This window comes from Phocoena phocoena, chromosome 7 (genome assembly GCF_963924675.1).
Source record: "Phocoena phocoena chromosome 7, mPhoPho1.1, whole genome shotgun sequence".
In the NCBI taxonomy this organism is placed as follows: Eukaryota; Metazoa; Chordata; class Mammalia; order Artiodactyla; family Phocoenidae; genus Phocoena; species Phocoena phocoena.
In genome coordinates, this window is record NC_089225.1 from 1,473,439 (window position 1) to 1,499,586 (window position 26,148).

The window sequence follows — 26,148 nt, forward strand, 5'->3', positions numbered from 1 at the left end:
TTACTTTCCCAAATTTCAGTTTTTCAGCCTTTTGATGGCTTTCTCCAGGAGTCAAGTCTGGGGTTCAACATTTTGTGAGAAAAACTTGAAAAAAAAAACCCTAATTTTTTGGGTCACTTTTAGGGTCGTATAGCCATCACGAAGCGGAGCCTGGATTGGAATCTAGACACTGCACTGCCTCGTCTCCTTTTTAGTTTCTTTATTGAGGGTCCTCACAGGCCAGGCAGGTAACAGTGAGAGGAGAGGGCTACGTGTGAGGTAACAGGGAGTGGTGGGGACTGTGGCAGCCCGGCAAAGGTACTGCCCTCTGACAGGGCAGCTTCCAGTTCGTCCCTGAGGAACTGATTGTGGTCATGCAGGAATGTGTGCCTAGTACTGCTGGATCTTCCTCTTTTTTTTTTCTTTTAACAAAGAGTGGAAATCTAAATTTTCATGTGCAATCTTCTGATTTCTAAATGTTGGTAACTAACTGAAATTTTTAAAATTTATTTTATTGGAGTCTAGTTGATTTACAATGTTGTGTTAACTTCTGCTGGAAGCAAAGTGACTCAGTTATACCTATGTATACATTCTTTTGCATACTCTTTTCCATGATGGTTTATCCCAGGAGATTGGATATAGTTCCCTGTGCCCTACAGTAGGACCTTATTGTTTACCCATTCTATACGCAATAGTTTGCATCTGCTAATCCCAAACTCCCAGTCCACCCCCCCACCTTTCCCCTTTGGCAACCACAAGCCTGAAATGTTTACAAAAAATAAATCATGTGGTCCCCAACCATGTGGACCAAATGAAGTAGATCAGCAGTTTAATGAGATCAGAGCCACAAATTCAGAACGGATGGATGGGTGGCAGGCTGAGGGATAAACTGTCTGCACCAGACTAGACAGGAGGATTGGTGGGACGCTCTCCACTCTCCCCAACAATCTAAAAATTCCTCAGAGAACCATCCTGGGCTTTACTCCCCACAGGGAGCTACAAAGGGAAAGACTGAGGTTGAGGGGATGAGATGGGCGAAGGAGCCAGAGGTACAGCTGCCAGCAGCCAGATGCCCACCTCGTAAGACACAGTGACAGGTTGGCGGTGCTGCTGGAGGGCGTGCTGGTCCTCTGGGTGGGCGGGGTGGGGGCGACAGTGGGTGAGGTTGGGCGCAGAAGCTGCCGAGCAGCTGGGACAAGCAGAGACGCAGCACCTGCAGGTGTGTCGTTCCTGGTCCCGCAGCCGGGCCTCACCAGCAGCCCCTGAAGAAGTGACGGAGCAGAGCGGGGGTATTAGTGTGTGCGTGGGACTGGGGGCTGCGGGCCTGAGGCAGAGAAACAGCAGGAGCCGGACTGCAATGCAGCCTCGAGGGTGAGGGCTGATGGGCTCCCAGGCGAGTGGCACGCTTGGGACCTTGGGACCACAGTGAGACTGGAGGTCACAGACGAGGCATCGTCGCTTCTTATGCACCCAGCAATGGCTGCAGCCAACCCGCCCTCGTGGGAGGAGTGTTTTCTCACAGATAATATTTAGCATCTGCCCTTCAAACCAGATGTGTGTCTGCTCTGTGTTATATAACTTCTGGTTGCTGGAGTCAAAATGCCTAGTCCAACGTTTTTTTCCTCCAATTAATCACATCCTGGGACCTAATGTTTAAATCCAGTATTGCATGTCTTGCGCATAACTGTTCTAAAGACTCTTATTTTATGTCCTGTATGTATCAGAATAGTGTACATTGCCATGTAACGTAAAAAAGAAAAATCTACATAAACAACGCAGCAACTACCCAAGTGTTATACCAGCTAAAACAGTAAATAACCTTTGAACAGTGCATGGTCACATTCAAACGCCCCTCTGCCCCAGGGAGGGAAGGCAGCCCAGAGATGGACTGCCACGTAGTCACCCCACACTCTCCATCATGACACCGCCCACCGGAAGACCGTCCCCTCTGCCAGGCAGCAGCTCACATCAGCTCAACCTCGCACAAATCCACACCATCACTCCAGAGAAGGACAATTCCAGAGCCCGATGAAGCCGGACGGAGGGTGGACAGGCGAGTGTGTGAATCGAGGGCCCGTCCACCTGCTGTGGATTTGTGGTGATGCTGCGTGCCCTCCCCTTGGCCAGCTGGTGGACCCATCGCCCGGCTCTGGGAGGGCTGGCACTGAGGACTCTCCCCTTGACCTTCTCCAGAGAAGTGCCCTTGGCTGAGGGGCTGGGCACCCCCATCCCTGTCCTGCACTCCTTTATGGGTTATGCCTTAGTAAGTCAGGTGCAATGAATCCTTGTTTCTGCTTCTAAGGAACCTAAGGCCCCACTACTACATTTAAATACTTGCAATCAGCACCTGCTTTTGAGGTGTCCCAGGCCCCTCTCCACAGCAGTGCTAAGTACATGATGTGTTTATTTAATAGAGTTGCTATACTATACACAGAAATTGCTACAGTATCAAGTAGAACGTAAGATTATACTTCAAAGCCCCCTTCTGAAACTCTGATAACTGAGGTAGGTAAAGAGTATGAAAAAATCCAAAGTTTGGGCTTCCCTGGTGGCGCAGTGGTTGAGAGTCCGCCTGCCGATGCAGGGGACACGAGTTCGTGCCCCGGTCCGGGAAGATCCCACATGCCACGGAGCGGCTGGGTCCGTGAGCCATGGCCGCTGAGCCTGTGCGTCCGGAGCCTGTGCTCCGCAACGGGAGAGGCCACAACAGTGAGAGGCCCGCGTACAACAACAACAAAAAAAAAACTCCAAATTTTAAAATAAACAATATGTCAGCAATATTTATAATTAATTAAAAACACTGTTTCAGATGTAGACAACAAACGTATGGGCACCAAGGGGGGAAAGTGGGCGGGGGGTGGGGGTGGAACGAATTGGGAGATTGGGATGGACATATATACACTAACACGTATAAAATAGATAACTAATAAGAACCCGCTGTATAATAAATAAATAAGTAAATAAATAAAAACACTGTTTCAATTCACAATCTCTTCTATTCAACGCCTGGCTTTCACATAGCTTTCAGATACAATCCATTAGCTCAAAGACACAAGTGAAATTATTATACTTCTGATGATCATTGTAGTATTTTTACCTCTTAAAAGCAAATTTTAAAGAAAGGTACAAAACAGTTTTACTATAGTCACATAAGCCCACACAAATATGACATGAATGTAAGCTTTGAAAAGTCAAACTCTTAAAAGTCTGACAATCACATGCAATATAATATGCCCCAAATTTCAAAGAGAAGCGGTTTCTTTCTAAAAAATATTTATTTGGCTGCACTGGTCTTAGCTGCGGCACGTGGACTCAGCTGCGGCATGCATGCGGGATCTAGTTCCCTGACCAGGGATCAAACCTGGGCCCCTCATTGGGAGCACCGAGCCTTAGCCGCTGGACCACCAGGGAAGTCCCCAGAGTGCAGTTTCTACAAGGTACACACGACCGTGCATTTCTCTGCTTCCCTTGTTCAGTGGTGGCCTCAGTGAAATCCACCTTTGCCAGCAAAGCCTCTGAGGCCCTTCTCGCTCAGCCCTTTCCTTGCCACAGTGCTGATAACCCAGGTCCAGGCTCACGAACGCCCCAGAGCACTCCACAGGTGCCGTTCCATCCACACCTCTGCCTGTGCCCAAGCCTCCACACTGCCTGAAACACCCTTCTTCCCTCCTGCTCCCTTCCGCTGCCTGATGTCTAGTCGCGCTTCAAAAGCTCACGGCAGGTGCACTCTCCTCTAGGAAGTCTTGTCTGAGCTCCGCCGTCCCACCTGCCCCCAACTCACTTCACACTGAGCTGGGTTATGTGTTCTTCCTCAGAACACACTGAATTAGAAATTAGAATCGTCCAGTTAACAAACAGCTCAAACAACTCAACAACAAAAAACAAACATCCTAATCGAAAAATGGGCAGAAGACCCAAATAGACATTTCTCCAAAGAAGACATACAGGGCTTCCCTGGGGGCACAGTGGTTAAGAATCTGCCTGCCAATGCAGAGGACATGAGTTCGAGCCCTGGTCTGGGAAGATCCCACATGCTGCAGAGCAACTAAGCCCGTGCGCCACAACTACTGAGCCCACGTGCCACAACTACCAAAGCCCGCGCACCTAGAGCCCATGTTCCGCAACAAGAGAAGCCACCGCAATGAGAAGCCCGCGCACGGCAATGATGAGTAGCCCCCACTCACTGCAACTAGAGAAAGCCCGCGTGCAGCAACGAAGACCCAAACCAGCCAAAAATAAATAAATAAATTTATTAAAAAAAAAAAAAGAAGACATACAGATGGCCAGGAGGCATGTGAAAAGATGGTCATCATCACTACTTATTAAAGAAATGCAGATCAAAACTACAACGAGGTACCACCTCACACAGGTCAGAATGGCCATCATCAAAAAGTCTACAAACAATAAATTCTGGAGAGGGTGTGGAGAAACAGGAAACCCCCTACACTGTTGGTGGGAATGTAAATTGGTGCAGCCACTATGGAGAACAGTATGGAGGCTCCTTAAAAAACTAAAAATAGAGCTGCCATATGCTCCAGCAATCCCACTCCTGGGCATATATCCAGACAAAACTGTAATTCAAAAAGATACATGCACCCCTATGTTCATAGCAGCACTATTTACAATAGACAAGACATGGAAGCAACATAAGTGTCCACCGACAGAGTAATGGATAAACAATATGTAGTACATATACAATGGAATATTACTCAGCCATAAAAAATAATGAAATAATGCTATTTGCAGCAACACGGATGGACCTAGAGATCCTCATACTAAGTGAAGTTAAGTCAGAAAAAGAAAGACAAATACCATATGATACCGCTTATACGTGAAATCTAAAATATGACACAAATGAACTTACGAGACAGAAACAGACTTGCAGATGTAGAGAACAGACTTGTGGTTGCTGAGGAGCGGGGTGTGGGGGGAAGGAGTGGGAGTTTGGGGTCAGCAGGTGCAAACTAGTACATAGAGGATGGATAACAACAAGGTCCTACTGCAGAGCACAGGGAACTCTACTCAATATCCTGTGATAAACCATAATGGAAAAGACTATGAAAAGGAATGTGTGTATAGGGAGCTTCCCTGGTCGTCCAGTGGTTAAGACTCCACACTTCCACTGCAGGGGGCACGGGTTTGATCCCTGGTTGGGGAACTACAATCCCGCATATCATGTGGTGCGGCCAGAAAAAAAAAAAATGAATGTGTGTGTGTGTGTGTGTGTGTGTGTGTATATATATATATGAATCACTTTGCTATACAGCAGTAATTAACACAGCATTGTAAATCAACTATACTTCAATAAAATACAAATAAAGAATTGTCTATTTAATCATGAGATGAGGGTTTAATCACCTCTACATCCTTAGTACCTACCATTGTGCCTGGCACATAGTAGGCATTCAATAAAGGTTTGTTAAATGAATGAATGAATGAATGTTGAATAAAGAACCTACCCAAATAATACCTTCAACCCCCAAGGCGGCCTAGGATTAACAGAGGACATTTCAGGTGAAAACCCTTTCAAACAGTCACCACCACCACCACCCCCGACACCAGGCTGCTACCAGACATTGTGGATGGAATGCAGTGCTGGGCAGTTTGCATAGTTAAAAGTTGGGGAAAAGCCATTAAGTCAGGTGCATCAAGTCTTGGGAAGGCGCTGCTGCCAGAATGCTTGAAGAAACAAAGGAGCACGCGTATTTTTTGAAAATTTTTTTAAAATATCACAGTGTTACACACAGTAACTCAGCTTCATAAACTGTTTAGCTGAAATTTTCATTCTGATTACAAATGAAGGGCATGATGTATAAAACAGCTTGGGAGAAGCCTCCAGGGAAGTGGGCAGATTTATCTGTTAAGAAGGTCCAAGAGGGAGGGGATGTATGTATATGTATGGCTGAATCACTTTGTTGTACAGCAGAAACTAACACAACATTGTAAAGCAATTATACCACACTAAAAAAAAGAATAAGAAGAACCAAGGCTGATTTCTGCATCATTTCCTCCTGCCTATGGACCAGTGCTCTCAACCTCAACAGCCTTGCTTACGGTCCAGACAAGGAGTGATTTGTGGAGGGAAAGAAAGAAAAACAGGGAGAGAGAGAGAGGAAGGGAGAGAAGGAGGGAGGGAGGGAGGAAGACAGATGAACTAGGAAGTTAGTTGTTTCCTGCCACTTCAATTTTGGTTAAAAATTGCTTATTCACCCATTTAAAGGAAATAGCTATGTTTGGCCTCAAAATGCATAGAGTGAGTGGGTCCTGCCAGGAGGGATTCACCTCTATTAGCCCCTTTTGTATGTATAATTTATTGACAATTATTTTGGGGGGGAATTTTTATTTTATTTTATTTCAATTTTAGTTTTTGGCCACACCGTGCAGGGATCTTAGTTCCCTGACCAGGGATCGAACTCACATCCCCTGCATTTGAAGTGCAGAGCCTTAACTACTGGACCACCAAGGAAGTCCCTTATTGACAATTCTTAAAGAGCTGTTTTTAAAAAAATAAGTAAAGAGAGATGGTGCATCAGAAGCTCACGCGAAGCCGCTGGGCGGAGGATGGGATCGCACGTCAGCTGAACCAATGCGATTGTTCAGATCTAGATGGTGAGTTTCATTCAAGGGCTCTGAAGCTCATACACCTTGGTCCCCCGCCAGCACCAAAAAGCTTCAGTTGCCCCCTCTCTACCTCTACTACCCAGTCACTAGCAACTTGTATCCCCTGCTCAGAGCTGCCTGCAGGCACTTGAATTTGCTTTCACCCCCAAACACAGGCTGAAGCCCACAGTCTTTGCTCACTGTCTGGGCCTAGACCACAAGGCATCTAGTATCTACCAGCTACTGGGTGGCTTCATCACCTGCAAGACGTAGTCCACACTCTTTGCCACCACTGTGCTTTTGTACGTGCTGTTTCCCTGCCTGGAATGCCACCCTCACAGCCCGCCCCGTGGTGGCTAACCGGATAGGATAACCGGACGTCCCCTGCTTAGGCGTGAGGACTTTCCCCATCCCTCCTGCATGAGACCCCGTGTGTGCCCTGATTACAACACTTGGCACGCGGTGTAATTAATCAGTGACGTGGTTCTGTCCCCATCAGACTTTAAGACCTTCAGAATGAGAACTTTTGTCTATTCATCTTTTTACCACAGGTGATATTCAAAATATCACCCAAACAGGACTTCACGGGCAGTGCGCCACTAGCGTGGATACAAAGCTGGAGCCAGGTCCTGCAGGTCCGTCCCCCCGCCACCCCCGACCACCACCAGATGGCTAGGTATTAACAACTTAGTTACGGAATCATTGGAGGTGAGGGGCGGCAGGAGAGGGGCCAAGCAGATGGCAGGGAGGGATCGGGGGCTCAGGACAGTATATATTTCCCAACTAGTATAGAAATATTTCAGCGTTTAACAAGATTTTAACAACCGGCATGGCCATTGTATCTCGGTATCTAACAGCTCAATAGTCACCTTCTTTATGTCCCTAGGGACAGACAGCACTGTGCCTGGTAGTAGGTATTTAGTAAATATTTACTGCTGAAACAAGACACACCTTGAAGTACAACTAGAGTCATCAACTATCTTCCCAACAAGGAGGGCGGATTTGAGATTTGGCTTCCATAGTGACTGTCCAGGGTCTTGGCCTTCCCTGTGGCCATTCCGTCCAAAAACAGATGCTGGTTAATGCACAGCCATGAGAGGCCTCCCTGGGACTCCGACACCAATACTCCCAACCCAGCAGGCCCTCCAACTACCGCTGTTGCCAACAGTATTCGGACCTTCTGGCAGCTACCCTGCCCTGTGAAGGGGAGCCTGTGGAGAAAGAAGCCTGCACAGGGCAGCAAAACCAAGATCCGGGGAGGGGAGGGTCCCAGCAACCCCTGTTAAACCCCTAGACGCAGCCATGCCTGAAGGTGCGTGCCATCTTGCACCTTTCAGGTTGATGACCCAATAAATTCCTTTCTTGCTTAATGATATTTTGACTCGGTTGGGTTTGTTTGTTGGTTGTTTGCTTTGCCTTTGCAACTACAAGTCCAGTCTAACTCAGCTAGAAGGAAAACTTTCCATTAGGAAAAACAGAAATCTAAGTTTTTATCTATGTGAGTCTCTCTTAACTTTTCACATCCCATGACAGTTTGGTAATTCATTTTGATAACTTACCTTTCACCAAGTAGAACATTTGATAGATTTATAAATGAGGGAAAGTCCAGTCTATTCATGACAGGATAGGCGTGGATGGGAATAAGCAAAGTCTCATCTCCCTAAAATTAATGGGAAAAAAGTCAAGTTTACCATGCTTAAGACTATAATTTTCTTTTTCTTTGTTTTTGGCTGTGCCTCGCAGCATGTGGGAACTTAGTTCCCCGACCAGGGGTTGAACCCACGCCCCCTGCTTTGGAACAACTGGACCGCCAGGGAAGTCCCAAGACTATAATTTTCAAAGATGAATTTGTAGATCCTTTATTTCTTATCTTGTTTTCTATCATTAAAAAATACTTCCAGAAAAAAAGGGAGAACATTTCCTTAAAAAAAACACTGAGTGCTTAAATATAACAGTTGAAATATTGAGTTTTCTTAGCTATAAACAAAGTATAGAAAAATTTTAGCATATTTCACTGAAATGATATTCAATATTATCCAGGAAAGCTAATGATGCCTTCATGTAGAGATGAAAACAGTCATCTGTTTCGATAGCAGAAAGTTATAGGGAAACACAATTGTGAGCGGCCTGAGATAAACAGAAACCAGCACAGAATCAGCTGATCCAGACAGTGCCGAACAGTAAGCACTGGACCAGCCAGAGGCACAGAGGCCTGCTTCTAGACCTGCACAGTGCGTGACCTTGAGTAAGACTTCTGACCTCTCCACAGCTCGTCTCTTCCTTTGCTTTCAAGTGGGGATAAGGCCACCTTTCTTTAAAGGTATTTTTGAGAATTAAAGCAGACACTGGCCTTGAAAATTTTAAGGCACCACATAAATACAAGGCACTAATAGCATTGCTATGAAGTAGCAGGACACCTGCCCTGGTGCTCTACGCAATGCCTGTCCTAAGGATTTTTGTTCTTGGTACAGAATATTCCTCCTGAAAGCACTACTCTGGTTTCATTTTTAGTTTTTTTTCCCCCTCTTTTTAAAAACTGAGACTCATCTGTTACTAAAGCACACTCTTCCACTTTAATTTTGAAAAGGTAAATTTCCTTAACCTTAAGGCTTCTCAACTTGTAAGGGCTGGGCGTGGAACCCAGAGCAGAGGGGTGTGGAGGTGCCAGTTTTAAGGGAAGGACTGACAGCACGTGGGGCTGGAGGCTGGAGGCGGGGGATGAATTAGGTGACCTGGAAAAGGCCTTCGAGAGCTCCTACAGCACAGCCTCTGGGGTCGGACCACACAAGTAGCCTCCCTGCAGAACCCCAGGGCTGCCTCGGAGGACATTTGCTGCTGGTGCCCAGTGACAACTCGGGGTTGTTGCTGATCTTCTCACCTAGCTCTTAAAGGAGGATGTTTAAGTTATTTGACAAGCCTTCCTCAACTCCCAGCACCACAAGATAAATGAGATTTTTAGGCCAGGGCAGGTGGGAACCTGCAGCAAGCAGTGTCTCTGGCTCTGCCCCAGTTCTCGGCAGCCTGGAGCTTCCCCAGCTGGGACCCACGTCACCGGACCAGGACCCTCAAGCCACTCAGACCGGCTGCCCAAGGCATCAGGCTGAGAAACTTCATACTTGTCACTCCGTTTCTCTTCTTCCCTTGAAGATGTAAGGTTTGATGCCACCCCCAAGCCCCAAAAACCCCCTGATATTAAGGGACATACCTTACAGTGAATGCGGATGCAATCATAGTAGTATCGCCACTCATCTGGAGTAAATGTAATGGTGACCGTGAGGGACAAGCCAGGGATAAGGCGGTGCTCCTAGAAGACAAGGGGGTTCCTGTCCGGATGAGCCCCAGTGCCCAAGGGAGCAGGACCACGGGGACAACACGCTACATGCCGTCCTGGGCAGACCTGCGGCACAGAAAGCCACACCTGGCAATGAACACCTTGGGAGAATATGCCCCCCAGAGACACTTACCTTTTTCACATACTTGATCTGAAAGTGTTTGGTTTGGGGGGGTAAAATATGAACGTGTACATCTTCGTTGCAAATATTGACCACGTGCTGGAGAGAAAAAGCATTCACATGAATACACTGCTTTATCTACCTGCACATGCACCTCCTCATTTATCTTTACCTCATCTTGTTCCTAAAGGGATGTGAGGAGATACGGTGCAATTTCATTATTTTTTAAATTTTTATTCTATATTGATGTATAGTTGATTTACAATGTTGCCTTAATTTCAGGTGTACAGCAAAGTGATTCAGTTATACATATACATATATCTATTCTTTTTCAGATTATTTTCCCATTTAGGTCATTACAGAATATTGAGTAGAGTTCCCTGTGCTATACGGTAGATCCTTGTTGTTTATTTTATCTATAGAGGTGTGTATATGTTAATCCCAAACTCCTAATTTATTTCTCCCCCTAACCTTTCCCCTTGCTAACCATAAGGGTTTTTTTTATGATTTTTTTTTTTTTTTTTTTTGGCTGCATTGGGTCTTCGTTGCTGTGCGCGGGCTTTCTCTAGTTGCAGCCAGCGGGGGCTACTCTTCATTGGTGCACAGGCTTCTCATTGCGGTGGCTCCTCTTGTTGCGGAGCACGGGCTCTAGGCGCGTGGGCTTCAGCAGTTGTGGCGCACAGGCTTAGCTGCTCCATGGCATGTGGGATCTTCCTGGACCAGGAATCGAACCTGTGTCCCCTGCAATGGCAGGCAGATTCTTAACCACTGTGCCAGGCGGGAAGTCCCCATAAGTTTGTTTTCTATGTCTCTGAGTCTATTTCTGTTTTGTACATAAATAAATTCATTTGTATCATTAAGATTCCACATATAAGTGATATCATATGGTATTTGTCTTCCTCTGTCTGACTTACTTCACTAAGTATGATAATCTCTAGGTCCAACCATGTTGCTGCAAATGGCATTATTTCATTATTCCTCTAGGAGGTGGATCCAAAAAGATCTTGCTGTGATTTATGTCAGAGAGTGTTCTGCCTATGTTTTCCTCTAAGAGTTTTACAGTGTCTGGCCTTACATTTAGGTCTTTAATCCATTTTGAGTTTATTTTTGTGTATGGTGTTAGGGAGTGTTCTAATTTCATTCTTTTACATGAGGCTGTCCAGTTTTCCCAGCACCACTTATCCAAGAGGCTGTCATTTCTCCATTATATATCCTTGACTCCTTTATCAAAAATAAGGTGACCATACGTGTGTGGGTTTATCTCTGAGTTTTCTATCCCGTTCCATTGATTTGTGTGTCTGTTTTTGTGCCAGTCCCATACTGTTTTGATTACTGTGGCTTTCTAGTATAGTCTGAAGTCAGGGAGCCTGATTCCTCTCGCTCCATTTTTTCTTTCTCAAGATTGCTTTGGCTTCAGTGCACATTTAAACGCTTTAAGAGATTCAAAATCTATCATACACCACTTAACGAATAATAAAATAAATACAACACCACTTAAAGAATACTGAAATATGCCCATGTGTCTCTGTCCAACCTAAGACTTTTCCAGAGCTACAGCCCCAGGTACCCCCCGGCATGGCCTTGCACACTCCCCTCCTCCTGCCCTGACTGGTTACCTGTGCACCTTTTTGTTGAACTCAACTTAGTCCTGTGGTTCAGCTAAGCTAAGAAGCCAGCCACCCACCCACTCCCAGTTTCTCTAATTACATGCCACTTGTCCTGGGGACCTGGTGACACTAAGGCAGTCAAAAAATCAGGAAAAGAAGTGTGGAGAGGACAGCCTCCAATCCATTGCTAGGGCTGATAAAAAAAACCCACAAAGTCAGGAGTTCTCTGATGGGGTCGGGAGGAGGCCCTCGTTCAAGGCAGGACAACCTGCTGGGTAAGTTAACAAGGTCTCTGAGTAGAGGGGTTTTTCCTTCCTCTACATGAAAGGAGAGCAAGGACCTTGGGTTCTGGGATGTGGCCTTCACCTGGGCCAGAGGACAGCTAAGAGGCTCTTGGTCTCCAAAGTCCAGGCCAGAGGCTGAGCCTGTCACACGGCCACTGCCCAAGGCCTCGAGTTCACTGAGGCCCTAAGTCAGGCTTAAGACACAGTCTCTTGATGAGATTATACCAATGCTTGCATTTGTTAAAAGTTCTCATTTGTCACCTGCGAATATATTTTTTTGAATTTTATCTTATTTTATTTTTTTATACAGCAGGTTCTTATTAGTTATCTGTTCACCTGTGAATATTCTTAAAGGACCACAATTTTTGTGACCCTGTTTTGGCATATCTTTAAAAAATTTTTTTAATTTAACTATAGTTGATTTACAATACTGTGTTAGTTTCAAGTGTCAAATTCAAGCTTCAGATTCTTTTCCATTATAGATTAATACAAGATACTGAAAATAGTTCCCTATGCTATACAGTAAAAGCCGTTATTTATCTATTTTATATATAGTAGTGTGTATCCGTTAATCCCAAACTCCTAATTTATCTCCTCCCCCATCCCCTTTCCCCTCTGGTAACCATAAGCTTATTTTCTTTGTCTATGAGTCTGTTTTTGTTTTGTAAATAAGTTGATTTGTATTATTTTTTTAGATTCCACATAGAAGTGATATAATATCTGTCTTTCTCTGCCTTACTTCACTTAGTATGATAATCTCTAGGTCCATCCATGTTGCTGCAAACCTAAATGTCCATCAACAGATGAATGGATAAAGAAGATGTGGTACACACATATAATGGAATATTACTCAGCTATAAAAAAGAAGGAAATATTGCCGTTTGCAGCAACATGGCATATCTCTTTATTTTTTTAATTTTATTTTTAAAGTTACTTTTATTAAAATTTATTTTTGGCTGCTTTGGGTCTTCGCTGCTGCATGCAGGCTTTCTCTAGTTGCGGCGAGCGGGGGCTGCTCTTTGTTGTGGTGCACGGGCTTCTCATTGCAGTGGCTTCTCTTGTTGCAGAGCACGGGCCCTAGGCATGTGGGCTTCATAGTTGCAACATGCAGGCTCAATACTTGTGGCTTGCGGGCTCTAGAGCACAGGCTCAGTAGTTGTGGTGCACGGGCTTCGTTGCTCCGCGGCATGTGGGATCTTCCCAGACCAGGGCCTGAACCCGTGTCCCCCTGAATTGGCAGGCAGATTCTTAACCACTGTGCCACCGGGGAAGTCTGGCATATCTCTTTAATATGTGAGAAGCCTGAAAAAATAAAAGTTGCCCAGGCCTCTCTTGACCTCCAGGGGTTCTGCATGGGGGAATCTTGGTGAGGTGTGGGCTCCTGGATCTCCTACCCAGGAGAATGGTCCTTCCAGGAGACACTGGTATGCTGGAGCCCAGGATGCCTGCAACCCAGGGCCCTTCCCGTCTCAGAGCTCAGGATGTCTCAGTACCCAAACTACATTCCCTATCTATCTTTTTTTTTACACTTTGTCAGCAGGTCAGTTTGATTTCTTTTTAAAAAGTAATATGCTTTCAGGGCTAAAATGGCATTCCTGCCTTTTCATTTATAACTAAAACTGAGGGTGAAATAATCGTCATTGAAAGGGGAAAAAAAGCCTTGGGAAGATCAAGTGTTTAGAAAGTGTATGTTAAAATAATATTTAAAGTTTATTTGAAAACGTGAGCAACCCAGGATTGCCCTTGAGGCGAGACAAGATAAACTCACCTAAAACCCTATTCTGTCCCGCAATTGTGGGGTCAATAGATGTCCTTACTTCCCCCCGCAAGCTCGCTGCGCCCCTGGGAGCTGACCTTCTCCTGGCCCCATAGGTCCTCACGACCTTGACACTCCCTCCCCTGACCACCCCCCCCCCCCCGGCCCCAAGTGACAGCCCCCGCTTCAGTGTTTCAGAACGGGCCCCCAGAACAGGCAAGCAAGCATGGGACCACCAACCAGGCAGTCCCTGGTTGAACAGCTTTTACTCAAGGGTCACAGGGCTCTCCCAAGGGCTGCTCAGAGCTCCCGCCCCTCCGTCCCCACTCTGCTCCTTCCTTCCAGCCCCTCCACCGGGCAGAGTGTTGGGTCTAACCTTCAACCCCGGGCACTAATCATAGTATTTTCCAAACACAGCTCAGCCTCCAAGTCGGGGTCCTTCAACCCCTCCCCTCAGGGACACAGCTTCTCAGAGGTTAATACCCAACGCCAGGGATCTGGGGGCAAAACGCAAGCAGCTCTATAAGTTCTTTAAAGTGTTTTGAGACAGGCTGGGACCTGGGACCTGGGACCCTTTGCTGCAGTGCTGGCACGGGGACAGACGTCTCCTGGAGCAACAGATACAAAGAAACTATAAGGGACTAAAAATAACTGCGTGCATGTGTAGCTGGGGCAAATTGTGGACGACAAGATACAAAAAGACCAAAGAAAAACAAAAAACAAACAAACAAACTAACCCAACTGCCACTTCTGAGGAGCCGGGAGCAAAAGCAGGGCCCTGCGTAGGATGCCTGCACACAGCCCACCAAGGGGGTGGGCAGAGCACGTAGGCCACCCCTCAGGCCCAACCCCTGGACCTGCCCCCAGCCTCACCCCATATAAGGAACCAGCCCGCCCCGCCTTGAGGAGCCAGCAAGGGAACAGGGAACTTGCTACCTGTTCTCGCTCCCCCCTGCTACAGCAAGGGCCCCAGTAAAGCCTTGCCTGAATGTCTCCTCTGGCCTCCTATTAATTTCTACTGATTACGGAGTCCAAGAATCCTGGTCAGTAACAGTTTTACCTTAAAATGCAGGTTGGTAATGGATTTTACTCTAAAATTTTGCTCTATACTGCATTTCTCCAAAATGGGAGAGTAAAACTGATGCTCCAGAAGGATGCACCATGTTTGTTTACACTGTAGCTTCAAGTCCCCACCCTCGCACACTGACTAGAAGCCATTGGGATTTGTGGCTCCAGTTTGAGAACCAAGATCCTGGGGCAGGGGTGTCTCTGAATGCTGCAACAGGGACCTGAAAACTAATACAATTATTGCAGAAAGCCTGAAGGGAATGCCGCTCTGCATAAGATAAGGCTGTAGAGGCTGACAGCTTTGTTTGGGGCTGGCCACAGTAACACTGCTTGTCTCATGGGAAAGCTGATTAATTATTTCCTTAATAAATATAGTTTCCCAGACAACGTCTTTCCGCAGAGGGAAAGGGATTTTAAGAGGTCTTGGTTTTGAGAAAAGTGGGAACCATTATTTCAACTTTTAAATCGAAAGATTGATTTTGATATGAATCCAAGTAAAAGGCTTTAAAGCCTTTAACCAGATCTGGATCAATCTCAAATGTTAATGAACAATTTATTGTCGTCTTAAACACACATTCAATCATTCCATTCTTGGGTAATTTACACCGTTTCCTGTAACAAAACCAAGATAAAGGCAGAGTTGGATTTCCCCCCCTCCTTGTTTGGCAAGAGTCTCAAGGTAATTCCCTTAGGTTTCTGCTTAAGTTTGCTGATAGAAACAGGAGGCTGGCTCTCCCAGAATGTTATTAAGATGAAATGATTTTGTACTTGTATCCATTTCTGCTTGTTTCAATGTCTGATAGAAGCAGTGTGATTATTTAGATGCTAGCCTGTATTTACTTGGAATTCACGAGTCTCTACCAAGTCACTCTCTTCCAATAAAGTGAGTTCAATATCTTGACAAGTGTTTATCGAGTGCCTTGTGTGTGTTAGGCATTGTGTTGTACAAAAGACAGAGACGGCCTCTGTTCTTTAGCAGAATGAAGCTTTTACCTCCCTCCAAAAAGCCTATGATCTGGGTAAAGCAGACCTCACACTGGTCTCCAAATATGCCACATGCTTTCCCTCCAAGCCTCTCTCCTCGTCTCCCTCTATGCCCTGGGTGTCAGCTCCCCACCTCTCACTTTGCTCTTAGGCTATCCCAAATGGCTTCTCCACCACAAGCCTTTGGTGCAATGTGACCAGTAAGCTCATGAAAAGATGCTCAACATCACTCGTGATTAAGGAAATGCAAATAGAACAACAGTGAGTTGAATGGTGAACTCAAAAAGATACAGCCACACCCTAATAACTGGAACTTGTGAATGTGACCTTATTTGGGAAAAGAGTGATTGCAGATGCTATTAAGTTAAGGACCTTGAGATGAGATCATCCTGGATTACCTGGATGGGTCCTAAGTCCAACGACAAGTATCCTTTTAGAGACAGAAGAGAAGACAAAAGGGAGTGGGAGGAGAAGCCATGTGAAGATGGAGGCCAAGGTTTAGGGTCATGAAGCCTCAAAACAAAGAACACCTAGAGCCACCACAACCTGGAAGAGGCAAGGAAAGATTCCTCCCAAGAGCCCGTGGAAGGAGCGAGGCCCGGCTGACAGCCTGACTTTGGACTCTGGTCTCCAGAATAAGTTTCTAGTTTTCTAAGCCCCTAAATTTGTGGTAATTTGTTATGGCAGCCACAGAAAACTAGCACACCATACAACCCAATTCCACTTCTTAATATATATCCGAGAGAATTAAAAATATATCCACACAAAAACATGGACACGAATGTCCACGATGACATTATTCCTAGCAGCCCCAAAGACAAAATCCAAACGTCCATCAACCGATGAAATGTGAACAGTGTGAAGGTTCCTTAAAAAACTAAAAATAGAGCTACCATATCATCTAGCAACCCCATTCCTGGGCATATATCCAGAGAAAGCCATAACTTGAAAAGATACATGCACTCCAATGTTCATAGCTACACTGTTTACAACAGCCAAGACATGGAAGCAACCTAAATGTCCATTGACAGAGGAATGGATAAAGAAGATGTGGTACATATATACAATGGAATACCACTCAGCCATAGAAAGGAATGAAATAATGCCATTTGCAGCAACATGGATGGACCTAGAGATTCTCATACTAAGTGAAGTCAGTCAGAAAAAGAAAGACAAATATCATATGATATCACTTATATGTGGAATCTAAAATTTGATACAAATGAACTTATTTACAAAACAGAAATAGACTCACAGACATAGAAAACAAACTTATGACTCCCAAAGAGGAAAGGTGGGGGAGGGATAAATTAGGAGTTTGGGATGAAAAGATACACACCACTATATATAAAATAGATAAACAACAAGGACCTACTGTATAGCACAGGGAACTCTACTCAATATCTTGCAATAACCTTTAGTGGAAGAGAATGTAAAATAAGAATATATATAGTTATATAGACATGTATAATTGAATCACTTTACCGTGCATATGAAACTAACACAGCATTGTAAATCAAGTATATTTCAATAAAAAAATTGTTTTCAACAAAACAAAATGTAATAAAGCCATACAACAGAATATTATTTGGCCGTAAAAAGGAATGAAGTACTGATTCATGCTACAAATTGAATGAGCCTGGAAAACATGCTGAATGAAAGAAGCCAGTCGCGACAGACCACATGTCGTGTGATTCCACTTATGTGAAACGTCCAGAATAGGCAAATCTACACCAACAGAAGGTGGATCAGTGGCTGCCCAGGTTGGGGGTGGGTGGGTGAAGGAATGAGGAGAGTGAGGCGGGTGGGAACGGGTAGAGAATTGTTCACTCATTGCAAACAATGAGTAATTATGAACAATAATTATTTTAGATTTACCCTACCATCATCTAGATAGCAAAGCTAATAACCAGGAAAAGCAAGTTCTAAAATGAATGATTAACTTTGGTCTTTGATGCTGTGTTCTAAGGAATGTGTCCTGATAGATTGAGGGGTAAAGTTCCCAATTGCAGTTTTAAATCCTGACCCTTTTCCTAGGAGGAAGCACTGGGCATCTAACAGGCTCCTCTCCCGATCCCTTCTCTCTCCACCCTCTTGGATAAGTAAGGACTTGAGGGTGCTGCATTCTCTGAAAGCTGCATTCTCTGTCCGCAGGGGTCTGCCCCATAGAACCTGACCTCACTTCCTGACAGCTTTACCATTTGTCAGTTTCCTCCATCGATTTTCCTCACTCTGAGGATAAGTCTAACACCATAGTTGGAATTCTGGCTCTAAATGATCCACTTTAAGACACGGTTTCGGTGTGAGGGATAAATGAGGAGTTTGGGATTGACATATAAACACTATATATATAAAATAATCAACAAGGACCTACTGTACAGCACAGGGAACTCTACTCAATACTCTGTAATGACCTATATGGGAATAGAATCTAAAAAAGAGTGGATATACATATGTGTATAACTGAATCACTTCGCTGTACGCCTGAAACGAATACATTGTAAATCAACTATATTCCAATATAAAATAAAAATTAAATTAAAAAAATTTTAGAAAAGACGCTATGTGAAAACAAAAATAACTAAATAAGTGAAAGACATGGCTGATAAGAACGCACTGCTCATAAACGCGGAGACGCCTGCGCTGGCAGGGGACGCCACCCACAAAGCCGGAGCCGCAGGGCCCACGTGAGAGAGCCCACGCCTATCGGCCCCACTCCAGCACATGTCCGCAGCCCAGTCTAGCCCAGCTCCATGGCCGGCTGCCGTAGTTCTGACGTCCTGCTCAGTGTGACTTTGGAGGGTCACGGCGGGGTCTCTGAGGCGTTATAGCTGCTTTAATGCTCAGGCCCCCTTTACGTGGCGGATTAGGAGTGCTGTAGCCACCCGGGCACTCCCCAGTCTGGACATCCGGGTCAAGGATGGGGAGCCAGAAAGGCCTGGACTCATGTGGCTCTGCGGTGGACTGCTGTCCCCACAGCTTCAGCCACTCCTCGGTGCGTCCTTTCACCTGTCCCTTCCGGAGCCCTTTCAGCGGAGCTGCTGCCCCAGGTCAGGCCAGAGTGTCTCTGGCCACAGTGACTGATTTAGGCCTGGGCATCTGACCTGAGCAGGCGAAACGGAAGCTTTGCTGGGCCCTTCTAAGAAAGGGACACCCCTTCCCTGGTGGTAGAGGTGTGGAGCGCAAGTGCACTTGAGGGGCTTCCCTGGTGGCGCAGAGGTTAAGAACCCGCCTGCCGATGCAGGGGACACGGGTTCGAGCCCTAGACCGGGAAGATCCCACGTGCCGTGGAACAGCTAAGCCCGTGCGCCACAACTACTGAGCCTGCGCGCCTAGAGCCCGTGCTCCACAACAAGAGAAGCCACCACAATGAGAAGCCTGCACGCCGCAACAGAGCAGCCCCTGCTCGCCGCAACTAGAGAAAGCCTGTACACAGCAACAGAGACCCAACACAGCCAAAAAATAAATAAATAAAATAAATCTAAAAGAAAAAAAAAGTTCACTGGTTGGGAGGCAGGCAGCCTAAGAGTCACTCTGTCTCTGTCCCTGTGTTCTTGAGGCAAGTACTGTATTTAACATTCTGGAATCACGGTTTCCTCATCTCTACAAAGACAGCCACAATACAACCTCCACAAAGCTAGTGTAAAGACTAAACTGGACCACGTGAGATGCAAAGCACAGTTCCTGGCCCCTACGGTCACTCAGCAACGGCACCAGTTTGGAGAGAGTGCTGGGAGGAGCCTTTGGCAGGGGCGAGAAAAGCTGTCCAAGGACACTGATGCAACTTTAAAATTTCTCATCCTAGAACTGCCTTTCTGGTCCAATTTACATCTGCACTTCTGCTGATTATGCTTCTCTTTAGATGAATGAGTAATATAAATGTAGAACATTCATGGCATTTCATTATTATGATTAATTATCCCACTTAGAAAGTACCTACCCAGGGGTGGGGGAGGGACGGATCGGGAGTTTGGGGTCAGCAGATGCAAACTATTATAGAGAGAAACAGCAAGGTCCTTCTGTAGAGCACGGGGAACTATATTCAATATCCTGGGATAAACCACAATGGAAAAGAATATGAAAAAGAACGTATATATATGTATAACTGAATCACTTTGTTGTACAGCAGAAACTATCACAACATTGTAAATCAACTATATTTCAACGAAATTTAAAAAAAAAATTTTTCTTTTAAAGTACCTACCAGTATCTGCTGGTGGTGTTTTTCTACTTGATAGCCTCCAAAATGCAATATGCCAGGTTTTGCCTGTATGACCTTATTATTCAGAAGATTTGCATAAACCTCTATAAAAACAATGCAGATTAAGTATATCATGAGTTTAGACATAAAAACGTATATTAAATGAAAGAAGATCCTATCAACATGAGCTCCCTTTAATCTAGGGTATTTTAAGCGTACGAAGGTTTCAGACAGAGGATACAGCTGTCAACAAGATTAATGATTGTTCCACGAGAACTGGACTGCTTCTCCCTCTATTTTTACACATCACTTGGGAGATATTATCATCACAATACAAATTCACATTTATTATTATCTATTAAAATAACTTGCTCTGTACACATTTTATACAAGTCTTCATAATAAAACAAGCTTGTGAAGAGCACACACCCTGTTTTCTCTGTATAACACTGCAATTGCTTATTATGTAATGAATATCCACTTCAAAGAATCCAGACAGCAAGGGTTTAATTTTATTACTGTGTATTTAACTGCTATTATTTGATTTCCTCTGAACTGAATTACAGTGCAATACAGAGTAAGCCTAAGGCTCTGAAAAATTATGCCTCTGGACGGTAAAGTCTCAAACTGCTCTTGTCACGTGAGTGTCTTTTTTTGCTCCCGGTTTTGAGAACAAGGTTAGGACAGCTGAGCTCACAGAAGAGTCCAGGTCTACAAAAGTTGTCCCGGCTCTTCACGCAGCAGGAACTGAGATGTGTGGAGAAGACACCGGGTCACAAGCCTTTCCGTGCCTTCCGTGCTTCATGCCAGGCATCTGTTTATAACCCTCCATTCTTTCCATTTTGTAAAAATCAAACCCAGGCCTGGTTCCGACCAGTAAACTGCCTCCTGCGGTATGAATGCCCTGTCCAGTTTCCTACAAATGACGACCTTTCCCCTTTGGCTATAGCTAAATCTTGTGAGTCACTGACACTCTGACCCCACCCTTCGCCCCCCGTGTTTCGTACCCATCTACAGTGGGTGTGAAACATTTGGTGTTTTCCTCCCCCGCGGGTGAGTGGCCACTGTCATCAACTGTGGGCCAAACTGAAGGGCTGGACTGGGGTAAGGGTGGGGTCTCAGGGGGATTATGATCTCCATAGTTTCTTTGGTAAATTTGTAAGTATTGGTAATTACTTTTAAGTATTGAACATTGCTTGGTAATTTTAAAAAATTTTATTTATTTATATTTATTTTGGCTGCACCAGGTCTTACTTGTGGCATGTGGGCTTCTTAGTTGCGGCATGCACGCGGGATCTAGATCCCCGACCAGGGATCAAACCCGGGCCCCCTACGTTGGGAGCGTGGAGTCTTACCCACTGGACCACCGGGGAAGTCCTTTGGTAATTTTTTTTAATGCTGAAGATTTTGTTTGTAGGGCCACAAAACAGATGTAAAACGGGCATTTTTCTGTTAATGTCCAGAAATAGTCAAGTATACTAACTCGCACTCAGTGTGTTCTTCAGTGACAACAGAGCCACGGCAAATGCTGCATTTCCAGCATTTGTGATGGGCCTTGAATGGCAAGTGGGAAGCAAGCTAGTGGGACATAGGGAGCGGGACACTGGGCTGCAACATCTGAACACCACCTCTCCGCTTAGCTGGGCCACCCCAGCTTCCCCAACAGTAAAATGGACATAGACGGTACCATGGTGATGTGATGGATTCAGTGAGAAGACCGCAGGCAAAACGATTAGCCTTCTGCACAACAGCCATAGGATGTATCAGGCTTTCCAGGCTCAGGGATGTGCATGGGAAAAGGCACATATCCTTGAAGAAGCAGGAGTAACAGGCATGGCCGGAGCTGGGGGACTAGAGGGGCCCTGGGTGGGCAGGCTTAGACCGACGGCAAAGAGGGCCAAGTGCCAAGCAAAGGAACTGCACACAGGGGATCCCCTGAGAGCATCCAAACAGGACGGGGGCAGGAGCCAGCATGAATTCTAGGAAGGACAATGCCAGGGCTGTGGAGAGTGTGGCCAGGGAGGAGGGCCCTGCAAGAGTCCTGGTGACCTGCTGAGGATGCAATGGGGACAGAGAGGAAAGATATTGGAGGAAGTGGAGGTGGCAGAACTTGGCAACCAATTTCCACCACAAAAGTCCACCAGTTACAGAACTTCCCTGCTGTCCAGTGGATAAGACTCCACGCTCCTCCCACGCAGGGGAAGCGGGTTTGATCTTTGGTCGAGGGGACCAAGATCCCACATGTGGCCAGGCAACTAAGCCCATGCGCCACAACTACTGAGCTCACGCGTCTCAACGAGAGAGCCCGTGTGTCGCAAACTACAGACCTCACGCGCTCTGGAGCCCGAGCGCCACAACTAGAGAGAAAACCCGCCACCACAACTAGAGAGAAGCCCGAGCACCACAACGAAGAGCCCACGCCGCAACGGAAAATCCCATGTGCTGCAACTAAGACCTGACGCAGCCAAAAATAAATAAACATAAAAAAATAAAGTCTACCAGTGAAGTGGATGGATCTAAATGGAACCATTGTTCTTAATGATGAACACTATTACCAGCCTGTAAAACAATACAGATAAATCAGCACCCAACATTCCTTTATGCTTTCTGGACTTTGGATCCTCTGGGAAGATGTGAGTTGTAAAGCAAATCTGTTTCCTAACCACCTACTTGATTCCAGGAGGTGATTAGGTACTTCTTTTGGTTTCTTGGGTTCCTCCACTAGGCTCCTTAAAAGGAGGGGTGATACATCATGAAATGGTTCTTCAGCATTCTTTACTTCTCTGCTGGGGGTTTTCACCACTGCCATTTTATCATGAAAAATGGAGCCTTCTTTTTAGAGCCAAAGGTCATTTCCTGGGAAGAAAACAGTAGTCGTATAATCATCCACAGGAAACCACACAGTTTTTTCTCAACCCTTGACAAATGTACTTCTTGTCACTGTGTGGTTTACTGTGGCTCAGCCCCCCCACCCCCACCCCCCTCGCCGCTCCGTTCCCACACAGGTGGTCCCATTCATCTTGCGTCACACATTGAACCCAGTGCCGTGCCGTTGCTCAAAACCCTTCCGTGGTCCTTAATTCTGTTCAAGAGCTTTTCCCAAAATGTAGCCCTGATGGTTCCTGAGGCTCTCACAGTTGATGAAGTTTGGAAAATGTTGGAAAAGTCAGCAGTTAAACAGGGCTTTTCTTTCTGAGATTTCTCCGAATCAGTTTCTTGGATGGACGTGACCATGAAACCCTTCAACACTGGGAGACACTGGCATTTTTGAGCCACCTTCCTGGGCCCCTCTCTGGGAAGAGGAGGTGGAGAGCCATAGACCTCCTCCCCCACCACTGGGTGCTTTCCTAGGAGCTCTGTCCTAGGACCAAGGGTCCCGGTTCCGTCACACCCTTTGCCAGGCTTGCCTTCATAAAGTTCACACTGATCCCAAAGCCCCTTAACGTTCTTTAGCAATTGCTGCCTCCACTACTTCTGGCATTAATAATGTATTGCCTTGTGATGGCATTTTACAAATCCCACACATCTTTATATCTCCCACAGCTGCGTCTCTAAGCTTGGGGGCTGCTCTGTGAAGCCCCTGAGACTGACGTAAAATCACGTGTGGATCTTTACGTGTGTTCTTTTGTTTCTTGTTTTGAGAAAGCTCATAGTTTTAGATTCCCCAAAGAGTACAGCATCAAGCAAAATACACTGACAGCACTGAAGAGGTACTTAACAATCACTTTCTGAAGGAAGGTTCTCCTTTCCACTCTCGGCCCATCCCCTCTCACCAGCATGGCTGAAGATTCACCTCACCCAGCTCCTTCCCCTCCACCCCTTCAACACCCGCCCCGGTTCACTCTCCAGCCCCCTCCCCTCACTTTCCCTGCCTGTACTTCAGGGAGACACAATAGCTAAACCGTTGTCATCCAAGGTCCCATCCCAGCTCACTCACCCCCAAGGTGAACTGTCCCCCTTCCCCCCACCTCCCCACCCTCCCGCCAGGCATCCTCGGTTTCGCGGTCCCATGCTCTACGGGGCAGGCCCTCTCACCCTTGACAAACGCCTGCTCCCCTCAGCACCCCTTTACCCCAGAGCAGGGTCGAACCCAGACCCACGTGCCACCCGCATCCTCATTTAACCCTTTGGGCCCGAGCTCTCCTCCGCCCCCCAACCAGGCTGACTTGCGGCTGGACACCCGTCCGGGGTTCAGGCTGCCTTCACGGCCTCAGGTCCCAGGCCGCTCACCCAGGAGCGGGTTCCCGGGTGGGATTCCACGGGCGCCGCCACCTTCCCTGAGCGTCGCCATGACGACGCGGACGCGCTCCCTGGGTCACGACCGGACGCGACCAAACTCCCCTGGGACGTGGGGGGACCCGGGCGGCCGCTGCTGGAGGTCTGGAGGCCGTGGGTCAGTTCTGGGGACTCGGAGCAGTCTCTGCGGCCTGGGAAAGAACAAAGAGAGCGACTTATAGGGTGTGAGGACAACGAATTCCCGAGCGGACATGAGGAAGTCGGAACACACCATAAACTGCATACCCTGAGAGCAGACGGCGGGAGAGCTGGGCTGAAACGGGCGGGGCTTAAGGGGGTGGTGCTGAAGCTGTCGGGGCGGGGCTGAAGCTGACGGGGCGGGGCTGAAGCTGACGGGGTGGGCGGGGCCGAAGGGGCGGGGCCTACCAAGCTCAGTGGGTGGAGCTTCCCCGAGGGACATTCAGTCCTAGACATCCTACTGTAATATAGTTCATTTTACACTTTCTATTATGACAAATTTCAAACATATACAGGCAGAATAGCATGATTAACCTTCAACACCAACCTGCAACAATGATCAAATCATGGCCAATCTTGTTTCATCTATACCTTTCCTCTACTCCCTGTATTTTTTTCATGTCTGAAATCCCAGACATAGTATCAACAATAAATATTTCAGAATTTTAAAAAATATAACCACAGTCAGTACCTAAAACATTACAATAATTTCTTAACATCTTCAAATACTGAGTACTCAATTTTCTCATAAACGTCATAAAATATTTTTTTAGTTTGACACTTTGAATCACAATTCAAATAGAATCCACACATTACAATAGATTGATATGTCCGTTAGGTCTCTTCATCAATAGATTCTCTCTCCATGCCTTTTTGTTGTTGTTGCAATTTATTCATTGAAGAAACTGTTTCTGTTTAATAATGGTATTTAGGGATTGTAAACCATGAAACTGGGCCAGCTCCCCAGACCTCTTGCCCTGTTTGCTCCACCCTGCTCATGCGTGGACATTTTTCCTTACACAGACACCTCAGGTCTCTCTTCCTGGGAGCTGCCCTTGTCCTGCTCCCTCCTTGTATGACTTGGCACTTGCTTGATGTTATTTATGGCTTCATGTTGATAAGAGATTATCATAGGAATCCAATAAGGATACCTGCCTTTTCCAAACCCACATCACTTGTGTTGCATGTGCTTTTGTGCCCCTCCCCCCTCCCCCACCCTGGAATGCTCATTTTTCCCATCTTCCCATTTTCCAGCACCTCCCTTCTCCCTACCATCATCCCTGATTAAAAATCTCCCCATCTTTCAAGGGTATCAGTAGAGATGGTGTAACCTCTACCTGCTCCTTAAGCATCCAGACCACAAGGACTGTTTCCTTCCTCTGGGCTCCTATTCACTTTGTTTTGTCATCTTTGGGGGCACTTTTTATATGCCAAACACATCATTATGTGTGTGTTTGAAGCTGCAGAATTCTTAGGAGGAGGAGACCGTGCCTTATCTTTGCATCTCCCACAGCCGTTGGCACAGTTCTTTGTTCAGAGTGAGTACCCAGTAACTGTTGGTCAAGTGGGCAAAAAAATTAATTCACTTGCTTATATAGTAGATTGCTTTTTACTTTTCTGTTTTGTTGCCCCAACAAGGATGTAGATTTCAGAACAAGTATTATGTTTCCCATATTCCTGGACCTTTCCACCTGAGATCAAATCATCAAATGCTTATCTCCATACACTTTTTAAGGGGTATTGGGTAACATTTTAAAATTTTCCTTTAAGTTTTTTGTTTTGTTTTGTTTTGTTGGCCACACCTCGCAGCTTGCAAGATCTTAGTTTCTGGACCAGGGATCAAACCTGGGCCCTCAGCAGTAGTAATGCAGAGTCCTAACCACTGGACCACCAGGGAATTCCCTGATTTTCCCTTAAGTTTTTAAATAAATTTGCCAAATTCCCTATTTTATATGTAAAGATA

The 26,148-nt window shown here is 46.0% G+C and overlaps 1 protein-coding gene across 1 annotated transcript in view; it reads right to left on the reverse strand.

Moving 5' to 3' along the window:
• Positions 1-22,740, reverse strand: part of CFAP221 (cilia and flagella associated protein 221) — an 80,777-nt gene extending 58,037 nt beyond the window's left edge. The window contains 5 exon segments of the mRNA XM_065881004.1: positions 8,139-8,239; positions 9,785-9,883; positions 10,044-10,130; positions 19,935-20,035; positions 22,602-22,740. Coding sequence (XP_065737076.1) covers positions 8,139-8,239; positions 9,785-9,883; positions 10,044-10,130; positions 19,935-20,035; positions 22,602-22,740 — 527 coding nt within the window.
• Between the last annotated feature and the right edge of the window lie 3,408 nt (positions 22,741-26,148).